A 24,723-nucleotide genomic window follows, 5' to 3' on the forward strand; every position below is an offset into this window, starting at 1 on the left:
AAAGGTAACAGGGTTTTAAAACATACTGGCATTACAATAGTTCCCTTCATTCACTCAACTAATATTCGAGTGCATACTATGAGCAGGGCATATTCTGCAGGGCAGTGGCTTTCAAACTTCAGTGAACTTTTCAGCCTCACCTGGAGGGTTTGTTAAAACACAAAAGTCCTAAATCACAGATTCTGATTCAGGCGGTCTGGATGGGCCCTCAGAATTTGCATTGCTAACAAGTTCCCAGGTAAGGCCGATGCTGCGGGTCCGCGGTGCACGCTTGGAGAACCACTGTAACGGCATGGCAGGAGCCAAGTCCCTAACCTCATAAGACGCACGGTGGTCATGCAGGTTAGTAGGGAACACACGCAGGAGGCACAGAAGCCCCTTAAGCTGTTGTCTGAGACCGCCACCCCCAGAGTCAAGCACAAACTGAGAAGTCAGAGGTGCTGCGCTCCCTCGGCGACAGCCCTGAAGGGAGGCTGCAGGAGGAGGGAGCCCTGGCTCTTCCTCTCGGGCTGGGGCCGCACCAGCCGCCGGCGGACGGAGGGCAGGATCCGGGGGTCCAAGGGCCCGTTCCGGGACAGGCCTGTGAGGGAGAACAGAGGAAGTCGCCCTCCCCGTCGGCGGCCCCGCCTGCGCGGGCGCTCGGCTAGCGGTCGGGGCGGTGGCGGCGGCGGCGGCGCGGGGCGGGGCGCCACGACCCCCGTCCCTCCCCCGGGCCAGCCGTGGGCGCGCTCGCGCCACCCCTGCCCCCTCGCCGCCGCCGTCGCCGCGGTCCGGCTGCCTGGGCCTCGCGGCGCGGGGACCCCGGCGGCGTCGCAGTCCCGGCGCGCCCGCGAGCCATGGCCCATGCCGGCGAGGAGGCTCTGCCCGGGCCCGAGACAACGGTGCAGATCCGCGTCGCCATCCAGGAGGCCGAGGACGTGGAGGAGTTGGAGGACGAGGACGAGGGGCCGGAGACGCGGGCCGCCGGGGACCCGGCCCGGTACCTCAGCCCCGGCTGGGGCAGCGCCAGCGAGGAGGAGCCGAGCCGCGGGCACGGGTAGGCGCGGCGGCGCGGGCCTGGCGGAGGTGGGGCCCGGGGGCGCGGGGCCGGCGAGTCCGGGGAGCTGCCCGTGAGCTGCAGCTCCGCGGCGGAGGGGCTCGAGTCAGGCCGCGGCTTTGTCGCCCGACCAAGGCTCGGAAAGCTGGCGGCGGGGATCCGTGAGGCCTGGTCGTGGGGATGCTCTGGGTTCCAGGAGGAAGACCTTCATGGGCCGTCCTCGCTCTCCCCTCCTTGGGAGGAGACGCTCCCTCCGTGAGCTCACCCCAAGACCCCCCCCCCAAGCCCACCCCAGCCCGGTCTTCACCTCTGGCAGGGCCACCTCCCCACGCGAGTGGTTCCCCCAGCCTCCACTGCCCTCATCGCCCTGTTTGCTCACCAGTCTCTGGTGGTAGCAGGCCGGGCACGCCTGGCACTCGCTGGTGCGGGAGTCGAGGAGCAAGGGACTTCACGGTGTGGAGAGCTCTTGCCTCGATGTGAGATGGGGGGTCTGCAGCCTCTCCTGGGGGATTCCCACCTTCAGGCAGCCTTCCCCACCCGACTTCTTGCTGCCTGGGCTTGGGTTCCTGGGTGAAAGGTGGTTTGGAGCTGGTATGGCACTTGTCTAACCTTGCCCCCACATCCTGAGCGTTGTCCTCAGCCAGACATCTTAGGTTTGTGTCCGCTAATGCCTGGACCCTCAGGACGGTGGTTTTGTTCCTGCCGTTGAAAGGAGATACAGACAGTCTGGAGTATCCGCAGAAATGGGAGTAGAGCAATGACAGAACTTGCAAATACCGGGAAATGCCAAGAGGCATTTATTAAGAGCCCTCTCTCTTCTGGGACCCTTCCACATGCTGCGGGCTGTTAAGTCTCCCCCGGGTTATTCCCTGGCAGGCATAGATCTACTTCATTGGGAGAATACGAAACTCAGGGATGTGAAGATCCTGGAGCCAACCCCCATCACTGGCTGACCGTTCTCCAGTTGAGAGGGTCTGGACTTAGGGACCTAGAAGTTCAGAGCAGACTGGTGGAGACAGTTATTGGAGGAGAAAATTCCAGCCCAACAGTTGAGGTCAGGAAAGCTGGACCACAGCCTATGCCACAGTAGGTATATCAGCGCCTTATATACTAAAAAGCCTGATCCATTCAGCCCTGCCCTAACTACTGAGAGTATAAAAATGATAAACTCGGAGTCACTGACAGCTCACAGTCTTGAGAAGTCAGCCACCTAGTCAAATAATTTCAGAGGTCGTGTGAAATAGCCTTGAGTGATTTTCCTTCTGAATTTATTTGCCTGTGACTGTGGCAAAAAGCTGTGCCTATCCTGGGGGCTAAATTGTTGAGATTGTACCGTGATCCAGGATTAAAGCCCTACTCATTTCTTGGGCCTGGAAAGATCCTCTATGGAGGTCTAGGAGAAACTGAGCCTTGATATGAATGGGCCTGTTGCCCTCACCCCTTACACCCTTCCCCCAGAGCCGCCCTTCTCTCCCAGCTCCGTGGCTTGAGTCTCATGGAGTGTTCAGTCTGAAGCACTTCCTGCTGCCCACTGGCATGGGGTTGATCCCAGAAAATCCCAGGAGTTCTTCAGGGTAGTAGAGCTGACAGAGCCAGCGGGCAGGCATCCAGAGCACAAGAAGATGCAGCCAAGAACAGGATCCACACTCTTCCTTGTTTGGGCCCAGCCTGGCCTGGCAGCAGCCACCACCTTATGTGAACATGCTCCCCAGAGCCTGCAGGAGAAAGCCCAGATTCCTGAATATGCTGGTTAAGACATGGCACCCACCCACCATATATCCCCTCAGCCATTGCGTCCTTCCCTGTCTGTCTTAACGCTTCATGCTCCTGCAGTCCTGCCTCCTAGTTGCCTGAGCACAGGGGACTGTTTTGTGTGTACTTGCCTTTGCACTCCCAGCTCTGGATCCTCTGATTGATTGATTTTTAGTCAGCCTTTAAAACTTGCTGCCTCTTCCCCAACATCCTCAATCCCCACCGCAGAGCTGGGTTTGTTTCCTCTCTTGGTGTTGCTGTAGTACTCTGCACGTTTTACATCTCACACTTGCCACAATCATAGTTCTGTTTCCCTTACAGGAATATGAGCTCTGTGAATTCAGGGACCCGGTTCTCATAGTATCTTCAGCGCCCAGCAAAGCACCCAACCCCTAGCAGGTGCTCTAGAAATATCTAGAATGCTTATCTCTGTCATTGCACTCACTCCACCCTGTTGGAAGCTGTGTGTTTCTCCACAGCTAGACAGTGACGTGTCTTAGTTGTCTCCCTACCTCCGGTTCCTAGCCCAACCTGGCTTACACCACGGGAGCAAGAATAAATGAACAAGTTAAAAAGTCTTTACAACCTCTGAATGTTCATTGGTCTTTTTCTCACATCTCGCTCATAAAAAGATGTCTTTCCCTTTATTCTCACCTTTTTGACATAAAAATGTTCAAACATAAAGAAAATGTGAAAGAACAGTACTGTGAGCATTCAAATATCCACCATCTAGGTTTAACAGTTATTAATATTTTGCCATATTTGTTTGGTGGATGTATAATGTGTGTTTCCCCCAAACCATTTGGAAGTATGTTGTATACAAGACTTACACCCTTAATACTTCATTCTGTGATTCTTACTAATGATATTCCCTGTAAAACCATTACACTATTATTAGAACTAAGTAAATTAACAATGATGCCCTAATATAATCCCTAAAATAATCGAATAGCCAAGTTTCATTTTCAAGTTTCTCCTAATTTTTCCACAATTGTCTTTTACAGCTGTTTCTTTTTCTCCTCAAACCAGAATCCAATCCAGATTGAGGCATTTTCCTCTTCTGTCTCTTTAGAATCTTTTAACCTGGAACATTTCCACCTTTTTTTCCCCCTAATGCTTTATACTATTTTGGATTTAAGAGGGTGGACGTCTGTCATGTTGAATGTCTCACATTTTGGATTAGTCTTATATTCTCATGGTCTCCTTTAACTTGCTCCTTTATGTGTTTCCTCTAGACTGGAAGTTAGGGCTAAGGGCTTGATTTGATTCAAATCAAACATTTGGCAAGAAGTCTTATAGGTTTTGCCTTGAACTCTATGTCGTAGCTCCTCAGGAGGCGTCACCATCAGTGATGCTAAATTTGACCACCTGGTTAAGAAGATTTCTCCATTGCAGAAGTATGTCTTTCGCTTCACAATTACCAAGTAATTTCTGGGCTTCTTGTCCTTCATTCTGTTAATTGATATATCACATTTATTGATTTGCATATGTTGAGACATCCCTGCATCCTTGGGATAAATCCCACTTGATCATGGTGTATGATCCTTTTAATGTGCTGTTGAATTCAGTTAGCTAGTGTTTTGCTGAGGATTCTTGCATCTATGTTCATCAGAGATCTTGGCCTGTAATTTTCTTTTCTTTTAGTTTCCTTATTTGCCTTTGATATTAGGCTAGTGCTGGTCTCGTAAAATGAGTTTGGAAGTATTCTCTCCTCTTTGCTTTTTCAGAAGAGTTTGAGAAGGATTGGTATTAATTAGTTCCTCTCTAAATGTTTGGTGGAATTCAAAAGTGAAGCCACCAGGTCCTGGGGACATTGATGGGAGATTTTTTGATTACTGACTTGATCTCCGTACCCATTATTGTTCTGTTCAGATTTTCTGTTTCTTCATAATTCAGTCTTGGTAGGTTGCGTGCTTCTCAGAATTTATCCATTTCTTCTAGGTTATCCAATCTTCTTGTGAATATTCTTTCACCAGTGACCTTTCACCCAAAGGTTTTAGCATTCACTGATGAGCCTCACCTGGGTCAGTTGCATTACTGGAGGATTGGCAAATTGGTGATTTTTGACTTTTCTCATTCTTTGTACATTAGCTGGCATTTTTCTGTAAAAAAGAGATTTTCCTCATCTTATCTGGATTGAACAAGAGTTCCTCCTAAAGAGGCAAGAGGAAATGCTTAATTGTTCCCCCTTAATTACCAATTTTCAGAGAGCACAATTAGTATTAACAGTCACACCAAATAATTTAATTGAGGACCCTCCCTCAAGCTCGCACTGTCTCTTTCTCTTTTTCTCTGATTCATGGATTTTTATTTATTCACTTTTGATAATTAGTTACCATCACTATTTTTGGTGCTCAAAATGTTTGTAGTGTAGCTAGGGAGCCTCTTCAAGCTGGCCTCAGTGCATACTTTTGGAACATGCCCATTAATCTCTGAGCACGCCCTTGCTTCCTGGTACTAGGTATTACAGGCTTAATTTGTACTCTTCCTACTCCAGTCATGGAATCTAGCCATTTCCATTTTTTTGAGAAAGTACTTAGAAACCGAAACTTGGAATTGAGTGCTGATTTCTGGGGCATCATTACTTTTAGAGCCTTTCAATGGATGGAGCTAAGAAATATGTTTTTAAAAATAAATTTGTATTGATAATTCCAATTCAAATTTGACATTACAGGTTTTTTGCTGTTTAATTCTTTTATTTTTTACAATGAAAATCTTGATTCTCAATAACATTATGTATTTGCTTTTCCTTGCAATGTGTAAAAATGATTCAAAATTACAATACTAAATATTAATATGAATCATAAAAAACACTGCTTTCCATTTAAAAAACACAATCATCTAGGTTTCTTTCCAGGACATTGCACAGGCTATCTTTTCCCTGCTCTGAATGATGATAATGAAATTATCTATTTATTAATGCCAATTTTGTGCCTGATTTGGACCTAAGTGCTTTACAAACATTATCTCTACTCCACACAACAAACCATTATTTAAACCTGCAGAGACATCAACTAGTTGTACCTCTTTCCTAGGTTTTAGGGAATAAGCCAGAAAAGCATGGCAGAAGACAGGGTCAGAAAGAAAGGTCATAATCTCTGTAATTAATATATAAGAACCCATGGGCCACCGAAACATAAAATGTAGCCTCTGCGAGTGGTATCTAAAATGTAGTTGTTCCTGTGACGCCTTTTCCAAAGTTGAGAACATAATTGTGTGTTGCAACCTGTCTCAGTTAAGAACCTTTATCTTTTGAATTTACCCTCATATTTTATTGCATTATCAATTTGGTTGCCGTTTTTGAACCATTTCAGATTCATTATCTTAGTCTGGAAGTCAGTCAAAGAAAAATTCACACAGGTGAGACTGTACCCTAGTGTGTTTTTCATAAGTGATGTTTCTCCTTTGTGTTCAATACCCTCCTTATTGCTCTCCACCGTTTTCCTGGTCTTGGTGGTCAAAATAACCTTCTTAGACCATCTGCAAGGATAGATGATGAGTCCAGAAAATCCTTCCTGGTTTGGAAGTCATAGTGAGGATCTCTTTTCTCCATCGTTTTAGTTTGGACATTTTCCTTGTGGTTAACCATTCAATCAACATGTGTAGATTACCTTGAGATTTTTATGAGAAAGCAGCCTTGGAGGTGCATGCTGCAAATCATTTTTGTTTCTTCAGATCATTTACAAATATGATAAAATTTCAACACTGAGTCGTGGAACCCAATTATCTGTTTTGACATGAACCCCCTTACTTCTACCCTTTGTTTCCATTTCTAGCAGGTTTATGGCAATAACAAAAGACCTCATCACCACTCCCAATTTACAATGTTTTATTTAAAAAAAAAAAAAAGCCCTTAAGTGTAAAACTAAGTCTTCTTGAAAAACTATTAAGAATATATTCACCAATAACCATACTTCCTCCCTCAAAGGATCCTGATAGGTGTGATTTGCCCTTACAGAAACTGTTTGCATTATACTGATGATACTTTTAAAATTTTTACTAAGTGTAAGGCTCTGGAATGGTACTAGAATGAAAGAAACCAATATGAATTCAACCCTCAACTTAGGGTTCAGGGTGATAATAGGACATACAGACAAGTATTAGGAGTCTTAGAAATGATTACTTTCCTGAGAGAGCTGCATCTGAGATGGACCTTGATGTGTAGCTAGGATTTGGATCTAAGAGAGAGGGGCAAGGCATTTAAAGAGACAGGAACAGCATACAAGGCATAGAGTCCCCAAAGCTTGTGACACCTACAGAGAAGTATAAATCTTTCTGTTTGCCTGGAGCAAAGGATCTGGAAGGAAATAGATGGAAATAAGTTTGGAAGCTGGTTACAGCCACATTCTCAATGAATCTGAATAAGGAGCTAAGAACTTTGGATTTTATTTAGTTGGAAATAGAAAACCTTTTATCATTATTATTATTAAAGTAAAGCAGTGATGAACTATAACTGTTCTTCAAAACATGTAATATGGCACAGAATGGAGGAGACTGCAGCCCAAAATACAACATGGGTGGTGGCAAGAGGTGGGAAGACAGAACCCTAGAAAGACTCTGGTTGGAAAATATGCGAAGGATGCAAGAGCAAAAAAGGATGCAAATATCTGAGAGGTATTTTAAATTCTTTCTTTAGAACAATTTCCCAGCCTCTCTGCCTGCCAGTGAAAAGTAACAGGCAACATGTCACATACTTTCAAGGGGGAAAAAAAGGAATAAGATTATTTTCTAAAGGAATTGAATTAACGAGATCTAGAGATGTAAGGTAGAGCTGGTACCTGCAGAGTTAAGCCTCCTCCATTTGATTTAAGGCCCAAACTTAATAATTCCTTGCCTGTTCATCTGAAAATGAGACCTGCCCCACCCATGTATATAGAGCCACCTAGGAAGAAAACCAATAGGAGTATACAACTGCAGAGGGAACCCACACAGCCCACCAAGAACAAGCAACCTGGACCTTCATTCATCAAAATGAATAGTGGTGGACCTTAACTCTCCACTCCCTAAGTGTGGGCTGTGTGTCGTGACTTTCTTCCAAAGGTGGGAGAAAAAGGAGTAATTTTATAGTGGAGAAATCTGACAAATGTCAACTCAGCCAGGTGATCAAAGTTAACATCCACAGTGATAAGTCATATTGATAGTATGTACCCTGATAAGATGTGCTGAGAATGGAAATTTACCTCTGTGGTCTGTCTCTCAAAAACCCGTAACCCCAATCTTATCATGACGGAAACATAAGACAAATCCCAGTTGAGGGATATACTACAAAATACCTAACCAGTACTTCTCAACACTGTCAAGTCATCAAAAACAAGGAATGTCAGAGAAACTGTTACAGCCAAGAGGAGCCTTAAGGAGACATGACAACTGAATGTAATGTGGTATCCTGGATGGATACCACAGTTATTCTGGAATAGCAGAAGGGACATTAGGTAAAAACTAAGGAAATCTGAATGAAGTATAGACTTTAGCTAATAATAATGTATAATTATTAGTTCATTAATTATAACAAATGTACCATACTAGTGCAAGATGTTAATAATACAGCAAGCCTGGTATGGGGTATATGGGAACTCTGTACTATGTCTCTAAAACTATTCTAAAATAAGTTTATTAAAATTTTTTTAAATAAAGAAAAAATTGTTTATTAGCCACATGAAGAAAATTAATGGCATGAAAGTTAAATGGGAAAACTGACCCCAGAGGATACAGAGGTGATAATGTTGAAAACAAAAGAGACTAAAAAATATGTACTCCAATTAGTACCCTGAGAGAGAATTTAGATACTGCATTCACAAAATGAGAACAGGGTGCTCTTAAAAAGGAATGATCTGTGGACCGAGAAGAGTTCTTAGGAACTAAATAAATAACTACCGAAGTGTAAAAATTCACTAAGAAATGTTGGAAGATAATGTCAAGGTTAGCATGTAAATTAGAGACAAAGGCAAAAAAATATGAGAGAAAAGATAAAGAGGTTCAATCCAGGTGGTCAGTCAACTAACAGGACTTTAAGAAAGGAAATATAATCTTAGTGAATGACTTCACCCTGCAGGGAACAATGTTCACAGTCATAATAATAAAACATAACTGATTGACCCTCAACTTTCAGTATCTATCTATAGACAAAACATGGAATATTAGTTACAGAATAGAGTGAAATATTATGAGCCATGGAAATATGAAACAAAAGTACGTCTGATGGAATTTGGAAGGTTGGAAATAGGAGAGGAGGAGGAGAAAGTAGGACAATAATATGCACATTATATGTATGAGGAATTGAAAAGTATTGATTAATGTTGGTGGAAGAAAATACTTTAGGTTATTATTTAAAAACACAAAAGGCTAAACCAAAAATAATATAAAATTTTAAAAATTGGAAGAAGGGGCTTTGGGGCTTAAGTGACCTCATGTTATATGTATCCTCATTTTATATAATAAAACATGAATAGAGAATGTCTAAAATTGGGAGAAACAGCTACGAGCATATTCAATAGAGCTATTGGACAACTCTTAAGAACGAAATGATTGAATAGAGGTTGCCTCTAGAGAGGACAGGTGGAGTGGGGAATTGTTGCTTTCTTTATAAGTTCTCTATTTTATTTTAGTTTTTGCCACATATATGTATTACTTTAATTTTCTTAGAATCATTTTTGATCTATTAATAGCATCAAAGGGAGAATTAATGAGAATGATTGGGATGGAAAAAAGAGAACAGATAGATGGGAGACACTGCATAATAAAATCAGCACTTGGTAACTGACTAGGTGTCGGGGCAAAAGAGAGGGCTAAAGACATCTTAGGTTTTGAGCTTAAGTGCATAAAAGAGTGAATAGGGAAAGTAGTTGTTGGGGCGGATTGGGAGGGAAGATATAAGGTTATCACAGGATGGTTGTAATTGACACAAAGTTGACAATATTCCTATTGAAAGCATATCAACTTTTTAATGTCTGTAAAGGATACATGATATTTTCAAAGGCTATTGCACAAACTAGGAAACAATCCAGCATTCTCTCAGATATAATATAGGCTTTTCAGCTCCCCTAAGATGCCCCTTTGGTTGTGCACGGGTACTGCTAACAGCACCCGTGCAAAGGGAAGAGTCCTCCAAATGCAAGAGGCTCACCTCTTAAGGGTTTCATATCACCTCTGCAGTACTGTCCACCTGTTCTGAACTCTAACTACCTGCCTGTCTGTTCACTGAGTGCAAATAACTGCTGCAGAGTCACCACCAATATATTGTGTATTGTCTACTGTAAGACTGTGTGAAAGGCAGGTCAGCTTGCCAAATAGAATGCCTCTTGTAGGCCCAGGGTTCAGTCCTACCTGAGGTCAAGTTCTGCAAAGTTATAAGTTCGATTGTAAAGATATTGACTTTGACACAATATCAGATTATCCTAGTGGAAATGTCTGGCAGGCAGTTAGGAATTGACAACTAGACTTCAGGAGGGAGAGAAAGGTGTGGGTAGGGGGAGAGGAAGATTTCAATCGGATAAGTTTACAGGGGCTGAAGTGTAGAGGTTGCCAAGGGGTAAAGAGTCAGAGACAGACTTTTGGGGAATACCTACATTTAGAAATGGGAGGAGAAAGAAGAGACGAAAGGGCAGTCAAATGGAAGAAGAATCAGAAAAAGAACAAGTCACATAAGCTAAGGGGAAGAGCATCAAGAAGAAGGTGGTCAACAGTGTCAGATCCTGCAGTGGGGGCAAGAGGCCCAAGACGGGGAAGAAGGACCTGGCTATGGCAAACATGTTCTTTGGTGGATGTCCAGACATTGAACAACCTGGGGTAGGGGGAAGCAGGTGTTGCATAAGGGAGGTCTAGACAAGCCTCACCGGATGAACCATTCTTAGATAGAATCTTCTGCAGACAGTAAAGCGGTCATGGCAGACCTTGGGAAGAATGGGAGGCTCTGGAATAGGCACTGGGGAGATTGAGAAATTGCACTGCCTTCCTTCCATTATGGTTTGTTCATGAGTTTATCTTTCATAAGAGCATCAACTGCTCTAATTTGGGAGTAGGACTTACTGGTTTGTGGGTCCCTTGGGTAGTCCAGTCACCTCTGATATACTAGCCATGTGTTGTAAGTTAGACCATTTTGCCAGTACCCCTGAGTCCACCCAAAACTCTTCACTCATTATCACACATCATCTCCACCTCATCTCCTGCTATTTATTGACGTCTGTGTCAGTGGGCTCAGAATTCCCTAAGTGTTTCCCTGTGCGTTATCTAGTATGTTCAGTCTATCTGTTTTAACTGCTATTTAGAGTCTAAACTTTCTCTAATAAAGTGAAAATTCATTCTGTCCATCTTGCATCTCCTTTTTCATTCTATTGATTGTCCCACTGATATGTTCCCTTTGTGTTTTGAGGACCTCTTTTCTCAGGGTAATGTTGCTATCCTAGTTACTATTGTATTTGACTGTAAGTAAAAGAAAACCCAACTAATAAATAAATTAAACAAATAGGATTTGATCTTCTCATGTAATAGTTAGAAATCTGCAGGTAAGTAGTTATAGGAGCTTGTTCAGCAATTTGGTAATGTCAGGGCCAATAATGTCAGTAAACCAGGCAAAGCTGATTCTTGTGGCCTTTTCCTATGGTGGTAAAATGGCTGCTGAAGATCCAACCAACACATCCACACTCAAAGCAGAGAAAAGGGTAAGAGGTGGGGCCAAGAGATTTTCACCTGTGTGTTAATGGCCATAACCGGATGAATGGCTGCTACCTGCAAGAGGGGCTGGGGAAGTATTTAGTTTTTATAGTCTCTATAGTAAAGGAAGTCTATTGAGAAAGAGTTTGCTACTCGATGTTGGGTGAGTCAGCCTGATGGCTGCTACAGCAATCTTTTATCATATTTTTGAAAGACTTTAAAAAACATACTTTTAGGGCCGAGCCCGTGGCGCACTCGGGAGAGTGTGGCGCTGGGAGTGTGGCGACACTGCCGCCGCGGGTTCGGATCCTATATAGGACTGGCCGGTGCCCTCACTGGCTGAGTGCCGGTCACGAAAAAGACAAAAAAAAAAAAAAAACTTTTAAAATTAGTCTTCCAGCCTAATTTTTTTTCTTTACTACACATTTGCCTTGAGACGTCGATAAGGTATTTAAAAAACCATTTCCAGGCTGCCTACAAGCAAATAACTAAAACTCTTCATTTTTTAAATCAACCAATGACTATATTTTATACTAATTATAATTTCCGAATTTAAAAAACTGTGAGATTTATTTAGCTTTTTCTCTCCTGCCAGGATGTTCAATTTCCCCTCATTTTGAGTATTCCACCATTACTTTCTCTTTTTTGAGGTTGAGAACCAGTGAAAATTTTATTGAAGGACATGTATGTGCCTTCTCCAGCTTTAAACTATCATAGTAATAGGTTACTTTTACTTTCCAAGCCCTTCTTTTTAAAATTGGTTAATTATTTTATTTAATAGCTTAATCCTGAACCAAGGAAGTGTTATTTGCTCGTTTATAAAGAAAACATAATATGCATGCTTTTTTGTGTGACAGCCTCCTTTTTAAAAAAAGTTTTAATTGTAGCGAAATACACAAAACATAAAATTTAATCATTTTTAACTAGTTGCCTTTTCACATTTCCATGGCATTAAGTACATTCCCATTTTTGTGCAGCCATCCCCATCATCCATCTCCAGAACTTTTGCATCTGAAACTGTGCATCCATTAAACACTAACTCCCCATCCCACCTTCCCCAGCCCCTGGCAACCAACATTCTACTTCCTGTTTCTATGAATCTGATTATTCTGAATATCTCATTTAAGTGGAATAGTACAATATGTCCTTTGACTGGCTTATTTAACCTAGCATAATGTCCTCAAGGTTCATCCATGTTGTAGCAGGCGTCAGAATTTCCTACCTTTTAAAGGCTGAGTAATGTTCTGTTGCATATACATACCACATTTTGTTTATCCATTCACTTATTTGTGAACACTTGTGTTGCTTTCCTCTTTTGGCTATTGTGTATCATGCTGCTGTGAATTTTCTGAGCCCTTTGGGGAACAAGGCAAGTTCTCCCAGCACACTGAATGCTTTGGGTGAGGGTTGGGAGGGGGTGGGTTAGTTGTGTGTATCCACCCCAGGAGATACTCTCTCTGCTCAGATCATGTTGATGGAGACTCTGGGTCTGATGGTCATGTTATTAGACATCAAGCTACCAGGTAGGAAAGCAACTATTGTTTATTTTCCTGGAAGCAATTTGTAACCAATCACTTTTATTAAATAATATATAATATGTACACAGGTTGAACTTCCCTAACCCAAAAATCTGAAATCCAAAATGCTCCCAAATCTAAAACTTTTTGAGTACCAAAATGACACTCAAAGGAAATGCTCACTGGGGTATTTCAGATTTCACATTTTTGGATTAGAGATGCTTAACCCCTGTGTATTCTGCAAATATTCCAAAATCCAAAAAAATCTGAAATCTGAAACACTTCTGGTCCCAAGCATTTCAGATAAGGGATACTCAACCTGTATAGAACATAATTTAATTTGGTAGTTAAATATGCAAAGAAAACTCACCTTTGCTAACTTCTAATAATGGCATCAACTATGATGTGGTAATCACAAATTCCCTAAATATTTTTGGCTTTGAAATTTTTATAATCCCCTTATGAAAGATTAGTCTTCCTAAAGAAACTTTACCCAGGATTGCTTTGGCTTGTTCTCATATGTCCTAATATTTTCAGGTAGAGGGAGAGGAGGAAGTCTATCCAGGTGGGGGCCTCATTTAGAAGGGCCTCAGTAATGGGATTATGTTTCCAGATTTCATGGCTGGGTCCCAACAAAATGTGGAAGGTATTATGTGTGCCGGCTTTGGAGACAGAGGATTCAGATTTAAATCCTAGATCTGCCTCTTAGGAAAGAGCAAAGAAATTTGTAACTAAGCTCTAGGGGTATGCCAGGTACTCTTCTAGATGTTTCTATGTATTGATTAATTTAATCCTCATTACGAGCCTATCAGATAGGGATTGCCATGATTCCCAGTTTATAGGTAATGGAACTGAAGTGTGGTCCAGTGGAGTTCCCTGCCTAAATTCACTCAGCTAATTAATGGAGGTACCATGTTTGAACCCAGGCAGTCTGACTCTAGAGCCAGGACTCTTAGAGAGGCAGCCCTAGGACACTGTTCTGGGTCACACGTGCACCAGATTCCTCAGATAGCCATAAAGGGACAGATTTTGTCCCCAGCCAGCTGAGAAATCAAGCTTTTGTTTTTAACCAGTATCGAGGATCTTGTTAAAAGATCAAGTTACTCTGCTATACTGCCTTCTAGAAATCGGATTTGGTGGTGGAAAGGGGAGGGAAGAATAAGACAGCATATGGGAGAAGCATTTTGCCAGTGGCGGAGCACCACGTAAATGCTAGTAGAGGATGTTATTATTTTAATGATCCTCTATAGTTGTTAAAAAGAAAAGCTTGATTTCTTAAGCTGGTTGGGGACAAAATCTTTGTGGCCATGTGATCACCACCTCTGAGGAGTCCAGTTTAGGTGTGACCCAGCATCCAGTTTCCTGGGGCTGCCGAAACACAGTACCACAGCCTGGGTGGCTAAGAAAAACAGAAATGTATTGTCCCTTGGTTCTGGAGGCCTGAAGTCTGAAATCCAGGTGTCAGCAGACCCATGCTCCCCCTCAAGGTGCTGGGGAGCATCTGTGCTGGGCTTTTCCCCTAGCTTCTGGTGGTAGTATTTGGTGTTCCCTGGGTTCCGCTGCATCACCCCAGTCTCCACCTTCATCTTCACGTGGCATTTTCCCTGTGTGCATGTCTGTGTCCAAATCTCACTTTTTTATAAGGACCCCTTTGGTATTGGATTAGGGGTCTACCCTACTCCAGTATAACCTCATCTTAGCTAATTACATCTGCAATGACCCTATTTCTGAATAAGGTCACATTCTGAGGTACTGGGGGTTAGGACTTCGATATATGAATTGGGAGGGTCACAGTTCAACCTGTACCAGCTGATGTCTCCTTCTGGTCTTAGTGGTGCCACCACAAGTGGGGGCGAGAATGAGCGTGAGGACCTGGAACAGGAGTGGAAGCCCCCGGACGAAGAGTTAATCAAGAAACTGGTGGATCAGATCGAATTCTACTTTTCTGATGAAAACCTGGAGAAGGATGCCTTCCTGCTAAAGCATGTAAGGAGGAACAAGCTGGGGTATGTGAGCGTCAAGCTACTCACGTCCTTCAAAAAGGTAAGGCTTGGTTCTCAGAAGCTGCTTCAAGGATTTCGAGAGTGTTTTGGGTTGTGGTTCTAAACATCTTTTTTTCACTTCCTTAAAACCTGATGGCTAGCAATTTTTTATATCTTCTGGGGCCTGAAAAAGAAAAATGATCAAGAGAAAGGATTTAGGTCATTATTAAGAATACACTCTCATGCTATTTAAAGGGTCCTGGGCGTTGGGACAAATTTTAGCTGGTGGCACTTATGAAACAATATTGTTTATTCCTGGCCAAGTTCAGGCACTCTTGCTAGGCAGGTGGGTAGTTAGGAGGATTCTGTGCCAGGATGGGGGGCTCAAATGCCTTGAGAGACACCTGCGAGGCCTAGAATTACATGAAATGCAAGCTTTTCATGTGCTGAGTAAATAAGGGAAAGAAGTGAGCACCCGGAACTGTGGGAGATGAGCCTCCTACAGGACTCCAGCATGCTCCGCTGTGTGTGATGCCAACATCCTCATCTGTACAACAGAGATTACGGGATGTCTAATATTTGCTGCTGTCTGGGCAGCAGACCGCTTGCCCCTGCTGTGTATAGATCCAGCATTTGGGCTGTGAACTCCCTGCTTCTCAGAGAATTGACAGTGCAGCTGGACTAAGAACTCTGCGTCTCCCATGGGGGAAGTGCATTTCCTAGAATGGAAAAGCACCACACGGCCTGTTGCATAATGGGATGTGTAACGAGTGGTCCCTGGCCAAGCTGCTTGTGTACTTTGTCAGAGAGCAGTGGAGGAGAGCTTTTCTCCTTGGAGGACTTCTCTTCCTTGCCAACTGCTGTACTCTGCTCTTTTCTCACTCTTTATTCATTCATCAGACATATTCATTTTATCTGCTGAGTGCTGTGTTAGGTGCAGGATGTACAATTAATGAATGTGGTTTAACCCCATCTTTGCAAAGCTCACGGCCCAATAAAGGAGAGAGACCAGTGAAAGATTCCAATCTGACCATAGACAGTACCGCCAAAGAGAAAACGAAGTGCTCTTGACAGATAGTTGATCGGAGCAACTAACTCTGCCTGGAGAAGTGAGAAGGCTTCCCAGAGGTGGTGACATTGAAATAGGATCTTGGAGGATGAGTAGGAGTTTTCAAGGTACAAGAGTAGGGCAGAAGTATTTTATGCCCAGAGAACAGTGAGCAAGCCCTCTCATGAAAAGTGTTTGTGGATGATCCCAGAATGAAGCAGCCAGTGCAGTCATCCTGCACATTTCTTTCTTCCTTCCCAGGGGCCCCAAGAGTCAGACTGTTTTTCTTTCCTTTCTAAGCTGCCACTTATGGATCTATTTAAGAGTGTTCTTCTCTGTTGAAACCCAGCTGGAGAGTAGAGACAGACTGCCTAACACCTCTAAAATCAGAGCAAAGATTCTTTTCATTCTAAAGAGTTTTATACTAATCACAATAGGAAATATATGACAAAGGTAACAAACTTAGGGAAATTACAAAGTTTGTGAAAATATCTCAGAGTTTCTCTAGTAATTGCACAGGAACTGAAGCTCCGTTGTTCCTTTTCTAAGGTGGTGCCTGGACACTCCTTATAAGGAGTCACAGACACAGGCCTTGGGTGCTCAGACTGTACCTGAGATCTCCCAGTGGCTTGCCAGTGGCTCTGGAGGGATGTTCAGTCCTTGCCAGAGTCTGCTTCTCTCTTGGTGGGACGTGGTCTTCCACACACTTCTCTAGCCCTCGCCTCTGCCCAGGTACTTACTCCTTGCTCAGCCTTCAGGCTTATGAGGTGGTTTCTTCTCCTCTCCTGAGTGTTCCCTCCCTAGCTGTTTCTTGAGAGGGCTCTGCCATGTGCCACCCCCAGAGAGCCACTGCCTGGCTTTCCCACACCTTGCACTGACCTGCAGTCAGCATCTTCACCCTTTCTGGATTCCTAATCCTAATTATTGACTCTGTTCACCTGAAATCCGACCCTTTTCCTGGGTCTGCTTCTCTGTGCCTATGACCTGTGTCACGGTAACCAGCCCATTGATTCTGTGTGTGGGTGACTTGTGATGCCTGTACCCTGAGCCTAAGTCTGGGCCATTTCACCCAGAGGCCACAGGCTAGAGTGGTCAGTGCTCTCTTTCCAGGAGCCTGACTAATCGCCCTGCCAAGGTTTCCCCATCCCACCCAGTTAGTGAGCCTTCCCTTCTTGAGTTAGAAGAAGTTTCTGTTTTAGGTACGGGGGGCTCCTAGAGTTCCCAGTTTCTTTGCAGAGCAGCTGCATTGTCCCGGCCTCTGAGGACTCAGGGTGATCTCACCATTCTGGCTCAGGTTCCCCACCACACCCACCTCCACCGTATCTTTGGGATGACTCATTCTCCCTGGCATTCCCTTCACCAGAAGTGGGCCTCTAGAAAATTACTGTTTTATAAATATAGCTTTCATATACTGCAGCGTTGGTACACACAACTTCCACCGAGGGAGGAGGAGGGACGGATTATTTCCTCATTCTTCATGAGGCCCAATTTGGATTTAATTCCAAGTTGAAACAGTCCATGTTATTCTCAGAAGGTGTTAGAGTAAAAATGAAATCTGTTGGAAACTTCTATCAAATGCAGAAATGTAGAAATACAGCTTCTGAGAAGTATTTGAATATTAAAATCTCCAAGTCCTGTCAAAGTGATAGCACATATTTGAAATAATGATAGCACATAATTATATGTGTGCGTGTCTGCATGTGTATATGTAAATATATGTATATTTATTTATTCATTTAATCCTCATGACAACTCTGTGAGGTAGGCTCTGTTAACATCTCCATTTTACAGATGGGGAAGTTGAGGCACTAAGTGGTTGCATAACTGTCCAGATCTTACTGCCATTTGGAGGTGGGCCACGGATTTGTGTTTACAACAGGCTTGTTCCAGAGCCTGCAGGCTTAGCCCCTAACCTTGTATGGAATAGAATTATTTTTATCGTTATGGAAAGTTCTGTTGGACAGCCCTGCTCTAAACTAAGCTTCCCCTATTTGAAGATACAGAAAGTGTGTTCATTCACTTGTTCATTCACTAGGTTTTTGTGTGCCTACACATTCCAGGTATGGTTCTAGATACTAGAATTATAGGGATGAGGGAGGGATATTATGGAGTACACAAGGGTAAACAATGACATTAGGTACCATTTCATATTTGCTTTGTGTCCTCCAGGTGAAACACCTTACACGGGACTGGAGAACCACAGCACATGCTTTGAAGTATTCAGTGACCCTTGAGTTGAATGAGGATCACCGGAAGGTGAGGAGGACCACCCCTGTCCCACTGTTCCCCAATGAGAACCTCCCCAGCAAGATGCTCCTAGTCTATGACCTCTTCCTGTCCCCTAAGCTGTGGGCCCTGGCCACCCCGCAGAAGAATGGAAGGGTGCAGGAGAAGGTGATGGAACACCTGCTCAAGCTCTTTGGGACCTTTGGAGTCATCTCGTCAGTGCGGATCCTCAAGCCCGGGAGAGAGCTGCCCCCTGACATACGGAGGATCAGCAGCCGGTATAGCCAGCTGGGGGCCCAAGAATGTGCCATTGTGGAGTTTGAGGAGGTGGAAGCAGCCATCAAAGCCCATGAGTTCATGGTCACGGAGTATCAGGGCAAAGAGAACATGAAAGCTGTCCTGATTGGTATGAAGCCTCCCAAAAAGAAACCTCCCAAAGACAAGAACCACGACGAGGAGCCCACTGCAAGCATCCACCCGAGCAAGTCCCTAAACAAGAGAGTTGAGGCGCTTCAGTACGTGGGTGATGAGTCTTCAGCCAACAGCTCCTCGGACCCCGAGAGCAACCCCACATCCCCTATGGCTGGCCGGCGGCATGTGGTCACCAACAAGCTCAGTCCTTCTGGCCACCAGAATCTCTTTCTGAGCCCGAATGCCTCTCCATGCTCAAGTCCTTGGAGCAGCCCCCTGGCCCAGCGCAAAGGCGTGTCCAGGAAATCCCCACTAGCTGAGGAAGGCAGACTGAACTCTAGCACCAGTCCTGAGATCTTTCGCAAGTGCACGGATTATTCCTCTGACAGCAGCGTCACTCCCTCTGGCAGCCCCTGGGTTCGGAGGCGCCGCCAAGCCGAGATGGAGTCCCAAGAGAAAAGCCCTGGTGCAAGTCCCCTGCTGTCCCGGAAGATGCAGACTGCAGATGGGTTACCTGTGGGGGTGGTGAGGTTGCCCAGAGGCCCTGACAACACCCGAGGATTTCACGGTGGACACGAGAGGAGCAGGGCCTGTGTATAAATACCTTCTATTTTTAATACCAGCTCCATTGAGAACCACTTTTATTTTCAAAGTTCTGACAAATACCTGGCATGACATAGAATGGACTTCAGTCCCCTTTGAAAGGATTTGTATACATGTAGACCTCTTAATTTATATATTTGCAACATCTATATGTTGTCTGGTATACCATGGTTTTAAGACCATCTTCTAGGTCAGCACACCCATTCCTCCCAGCATGGCCATTATTTTGTTGATGCCCGAGAGCTCAGAGGAGTTCTTTGGTGCGATGGCAAGCAGTTAAGCTGACAGCATGGTGTCTTCTAAGACCAAATGTATGTTACCTGTCACGTGAATAAATAAAACACCCAACCAGGAGTGCTGGCTCCGAGGTCTGACAGTAGTCCTTGCCCATCTGACAAGGCTGCAGGTGGGTGTCTTGAGGCTCTAAGGATCTTAGCAGAGCTGCACTTCATCTGTGTACCCCAGGGCAGCCCCGGGGCCCTCTTTGGGTCCCCTGGCAGCCTGAGAGGTCTCTCATCACAGTGAATTTCACCAAGCAAAGGCAGCTTGGTATGTACTGATGGTTCTCCAGATATGGTCCTAGACCAGCAGCATTAACATCACCTGGGAATTTGTCAGAAATGTACATTCTTAGGCCCTACCCAGGCCTACTCAAGCAGAGACTTTGGGAGAGGGGCTTGGAATCTGGTTTTTAACAAACCCTTGATTCTGTGCATGCTAGGGTGAGAACCACTGGTGTGGACAAAGGTTGTGGGACTCGAGGTCAGTCCATTTGACTCATGTCTCCCACTTACTGTTTTGTGACATTGGGGACATTACTAACCCCCCTGAGCCTCATAGTATCCCTGCAAAGTGCTCTGTCATGATGTCAGTGTCTGGAAAACAGTTGGCCCTCCATGAATGTTAGCTCCTTTACCTTCTTGCTTTGGTTAACATCCCTTGTCATTGGAAGCTGCCTTGGAGTAGCAGTAAGAGCACTGGCCTAGATTCCAGTGTTGGCTTATCACATGCTTTTGGGGGGATTTAATAGAACTTGTTAATAATTGAACAGTGATTAGTTGCCAGAGACTATGCTAAGATCTCTCCATAAATTATTTCATTTAATCCTTCCAACTACCACATGAGAAAGCTTCAAGTGTTATCTCTCTTTTATACCAGAAAAACCAGAGACTTTATATGGGTAACTAACATGTCTAAGTTTCCACAGCTAGATAGGTGGAGCTGGGCTTGAACCTAGAGGTCTAGCTCTGGAGCCTGCACTCTTAATCATTAGAGTGTATGCCACATTTTAAAACCTTCTCACCAACATTCAAAAAAGAACCAGAAAAAGTGCTAATATTTATTCAGCACCCTTCTATGTGCTAAGCATTTTGTTAGACACATTTCACTTATTCTCCCAGTGCCCCTATAAGGTATTATTATACAAGTTTTACACAAGAAAGTGCTGAGGTAGGAATATAACACTCATCTCAAACTATTGTGAACATAGAAAGAGTATATTTTAAATAATATAGCTCTATACAAATTAGCTGGTGATTATTATCTGGATAGTAAGTTGGTGTGTCCCTTAAGACCCAGAAGAATTACTATGAGCTAGTTCATGCCTCCAGGAATTTCTTGGGTTTGCCATTTCCACCACTACGAACCTTAGGTAGCCCAAAGGCTGTGTCTGGACACCAGGCCTCCTGACTCTGGGCAATGCCATGGCCCCCTCAGCCCCTCCCTGTGCTTTACTCACTGACTCTGCTCCCATCACCCCTGCCTGGTCCCTCCCCATAGCCGCCCCACCTGTTCATCGGCCATCAAGCCATCTGGGCTTCACCAGCCCTTCTCGTTCTGGTCACATTCAGGCTGATCCACCCTGTCATGCTCCAGTACACAAGCTGCAGCTCTATTTTTAGATAAACTCCTGTGGAACATAATAACTTAAAAATACCTACACCCTTAACTCTTATATGAGAATATGGATGAAATTGCCCTTCTGTTTGTTCTATTGCTTTATGGGGCATTATGAAAGAACCCTGAATTTGGGGTCAGCAGATCTGAGTTCTAGTCACAGCTTTTCCAGTAAGTAACTGTTTGACCTTGAGCTAGTCATTTCACTTTTTTGGTTCATGGTTTCCCCATCCAACCGATGGCTAACAATAAGATGTTCCTTAAGTAATGCTACATATGTGCACATGCTTTATAGGCCGAAAAGGACTTTGTAGATGTTAGTCATTACTTATCCTGCTCTCTGATCATCTCCTCCAAAGACAAACCTTCCTTCTTCTTTCGCTGCGGTTCTTAACCCTGGCCTCATGTTAGAATCACCTAAAGAGCTTTTAAAATCTTTCCATGGTCCATCCTGAGATATTCTGATTTAATTGGTTCTGGGGCCTGGGCATGAAAATTTTAAAAAGCTCCTGAGGCCAGATATGGTGGTTTTCAGTCAAGATGATAGAATAGACAGTCCCCAGCCACTCTCACCCACAAGTCAACCAATTTACAACTATTAAAAAGCAACGACAGCCAAGCTGGGGCCACTAAAGATCAGGGGAAAAGGAGGAGAGACCTATGGAGTGCATGAAGGTGGGAGAAGCCATGATGAGAGAAAAAACTGCTGTTTTGAGCCCCAGCCACTTCAAGGCTGGAGGTGGTGAGCGCACCAAGCAGGAGCTGGCAAGAGCCACAGCTGTGCCCTTCGGATGGAGTTGCTTAGAGGCGGCAGGAGAGAAGAGGGCCTTGGTGGCCCCCCAGGCCAGCAAGACCACTGACAGGGTTCCCATGGACCCACATAGGAGTGAGGGGCCACAACAACTGAAAATAAGGAGCCACTCAGAGGCCGGTGAGTCATCGCAAGGGACTGGCACATGTCCTGTATACTGCTAGGGCTAGGGCTCACAGATCCCTCAAGCCCATTGTACAGACTAGGGCACAAACCCTTCACATGCATGTCCATGAGCTAGGTAATAGGAAAAGATCCTGGGAGCCATTGGCAGGTGACACAAGCTCAGTCCACAGCAGCAGCTTACAGCAGCAGCAGTAGCCTCCCGAAGAGTCCTGGAGGCCCTGGCAGCAACAGCTTGTAGTAGTGGCCTCCCCGTGGGCATCCTCGGGGTGGGGTGGGGGGCTGTGGATCAGAGCCACTTGTCCTTTATACGTAAGTCCATAAACCAGAACACCTGGATGCACATGTGCAATTACATTAGACAATAACCAAGGAACACCTGGGTGCATGTGCCTATTTACATCAAATGCTCGGCAAGATTCTGAACATCTGAGGGGCCCTGACCATTTTCCTTCACTTTCCCTACAATCCGCCCCTTCAGGGTCCCTTGCTGTACAATCTACTCATTCAGAATCTTCTGCAATGTTCCCTTAGTGAGAATAAATGACCCTTGCATTCGCATATTACATATTCCATTCCAACAGTCCCAGAAGTCTTTAGCTTGTTGCAACACCAACACAAAAGTCCAACTCAAAAGTCTAAAGTCTCATTTGAGACTAAAGGCAAAACTCCTTTCAGCTGTGAGCCTGTAAAAATAAAAAATTTATCTACTTCCAAAATACAGTGGTGGGACAGACACTGGGTACACATTCCTATTCCAAAAGGGAAGAATAGACCAGGAAAGAGGAAAAACAGGCCCCAAACAAATCTGAAACTCAAACAGGGCAAACATTAAGCACAATGGGGCATCTGGGCCCCAAAGCATTGGGCAGCCTCGCCCCTACAGCTCTGCCAGGTGCAGCCCATTGAGCTGCCCTGGTACCTGTGGCTTTCCCAGGCTGGTGCTGCACATTGCCAGCAGCCCCACAGTTCTGGACTCCTGGCAACAGTCCTGCTGTCCTGGCTCCACTAGACATTTCCCCAGTGGTGGTTCTCTATGGGGGCTCCAACACCACTTTTCTGCTCCACATTGCTCCATAGATGACCTCCACAGCATCTCCACCGCTACAGCAGGTCTCTGCCTGAGTCTCCTAGCTTTTTCATAAATCTTCTGAAATCTGGGTGGAGGCTGCCATGCCTCCACTACTCTCATGTTCTGCCAGCCTGCAAGCTCTACACAACGTGACCACCACTAAGGTTCATAGCTTGTGCTCTCCAGAGCTGCTGCATGAACCACACTTGGGGCCGGGCCAGAGCAGCTGGAATGCAGGGAGCAGTCTCCCAGGAGCAGCAGTGCCCCAGGTCTGTCCTCTGGAGAAACTCAGTTCTCTTAGGCATCTGGCCTGTGATGGGAGAGGCACCTTTCCAAACTTTCCCATTGTCTTGGCTATTAGCATTGAGCGGCCCCATCCCCAGCTCTTGAATCAGCTTGGCTTACACCAACTATTCACTCACACTGTCTTGGGCAGTTCTGCAGCATTTGCCCACACAGTTCAAACAGCTGCATTCACTCATTCTATAAAGGAATGTCTGCTCTGCCCCTGTACATATCTGCAGCTCTCCTGTAACTATTGCCACAGAGACAGGCACTTAGTAATAGAGGCTAACTTTTCCACCTTCTCACCAGGTGAAAACACTTGAAATTATGCAGGGGCACCCGTCCTCAGGTCATCTGCCCATCTGCATGTGGCACGCGGGTTTATATGGCACCCATCAAGACATTGGGGTTAAGTGGCACCTGGCCATCTGCTTTGGACAAACATGACGTGTGTTTACTGCATCTTCTCCAGAGCACATCACTCCATCCATCCCTAGGTCCTATAGCTGCAGCAGCCAGGGGCTCTCCCTGTTTCTGCTACTTTATTATTTCCCCAATCACACCAATTTGACCTGGATATATGAGACATAGATAGTGAATTAGATCACCTGTGGGTTGCCTACAGGTCTAACCAGTCCCATAGGCTGCTTGTGCTTCAGTTTCTGATGAGTAGGTTGTTCCAGGAGATGCACAATCTCCCCCAACTCACCATCAGGTTCGTCATCATCCCCAGTGTCGGAAGCAGGGATGACCTGTTGCTTCACTTCAGCCTCCAGGGAATATACTTGCATTTCCAACCTGTTTACTTTCTGCTGCAAGTCTCAGAACTGTGCTGCTTCACGGGGGTTCTGGTCCACGTTGGCTCATAGTACAGTGAGCAACAACCAGACGCCGTTCAACAGGAAAGCGGCCACTGGGCACCACATACCCAGGGGTAGCCACATTTTGTCCCCCTCCTAAGGGGCTAATGACTCCTTTACCTGCTTGGCATCCTACCCACAATGCCAATTGCTAGGCTTTTACCTGCCCAGAATCCTGCCACCGACTATGCCAATTATATTGCTACATGACCATGCCAGTTGTCAGGTTAAGGCAATAGCTATGCTAATTGTAGGCTAGGCAAATCATAACTAAAGCCAAAACTTTTCATTATTTGAGTTATACTGTTTCCATTTGTATTGTCAAGGCTAGGGCTCAAACCTGTTGTACAGACTGGGTCACAAACCCTTCACATGCAGGTCCACGAGCTAGGTAACAGGAAAAGATCCTGGGAGCCATTGGCAGATAACATGAGCTCAGTCCTCAGCAGCAG

General features: G+C 44.9%; 1 protein-coding gene across 2 annotated transcripts; it reads left to right on the plus strand.

Annotated features, from left to right (window-relative positions):
• Nucleotides 1–750: 750 nt before the first annotated feature.
• On the plus strand, nucleotides 751–20,149 carry LARP6 (La ribonucleoprotein 6, translational regulator). Of its 2 annotated transcripts, XM_063089629.1 has the most exons (4): nucleotides 751–1,036; nucleotides 14,787–14,997; nucleotides 18,154–18,240; nucleotides 18,331–20,149. In XM_063089629.1, the coding sequence occupies exons 1-4, from the start codon at nucleotides 837–839 to the stop codon at nucleotides 19,219–19,221; spliced, it is 1,389 nt and encodes a 462-aa protein (XP_062945699.1). In that variant the 5' UTR covers nucleotides 751–836; the 3' UTR covers nucleotides 19,222–20,149. The 2 variants fall into 2 exon arrangements, with proteins under 2 accessions (XP_062945699.1, XP_062945698.1); XM_063089628.1 differs by having other exon boundaries at nucleotides 18,154–20,145.
• Nucleotides 20,150–24,723: the final 4,574 nt, after the last annotated feature.

The sequence above is a fragment of the Cynocephalus volans genome, chromosome 3, assembly GCF_027409185.1.
Source record: "Cynocephalus volans isolate mCynVol1 chromosome 3, mCynVol1.pri, whole genome shotgun sequence".
Lineage (NCBI taxonomy): Eukaryota > Metazoa > Chordata > Mammalia > Dermoptera > Cynocephalidae > Cynocephalus > Cynocephalus volans.

What these genes read in the sequence shown, in the direction of transcription:
- LARP6 (XM_063089628.1), top strand. Translation starts at nt 837, where the DNA reads ATGGCCCATGCCGGCGAGGAGGCTCTGCCCGGGCCCGAGACAACGGTG. An exon ending in GAGCCGAGCCGCGGGCACGG is followed by an intron (nt 1,037 to 14,786) that starts GTAGGCGCGGCG and finishes TTCTGGTCTTAG; the next exon opens with TGGTGCCACCACAAGTGGGG. An exon ending in TACTCACGTCCTTCAAAAAG is followed by an intron (nt 14,998 to 18,153) that starts GTAAGGCTTGGT and finishes TGTGTCCTCCAG; the next exon opens with GTGAAACACCTTACACGGGA.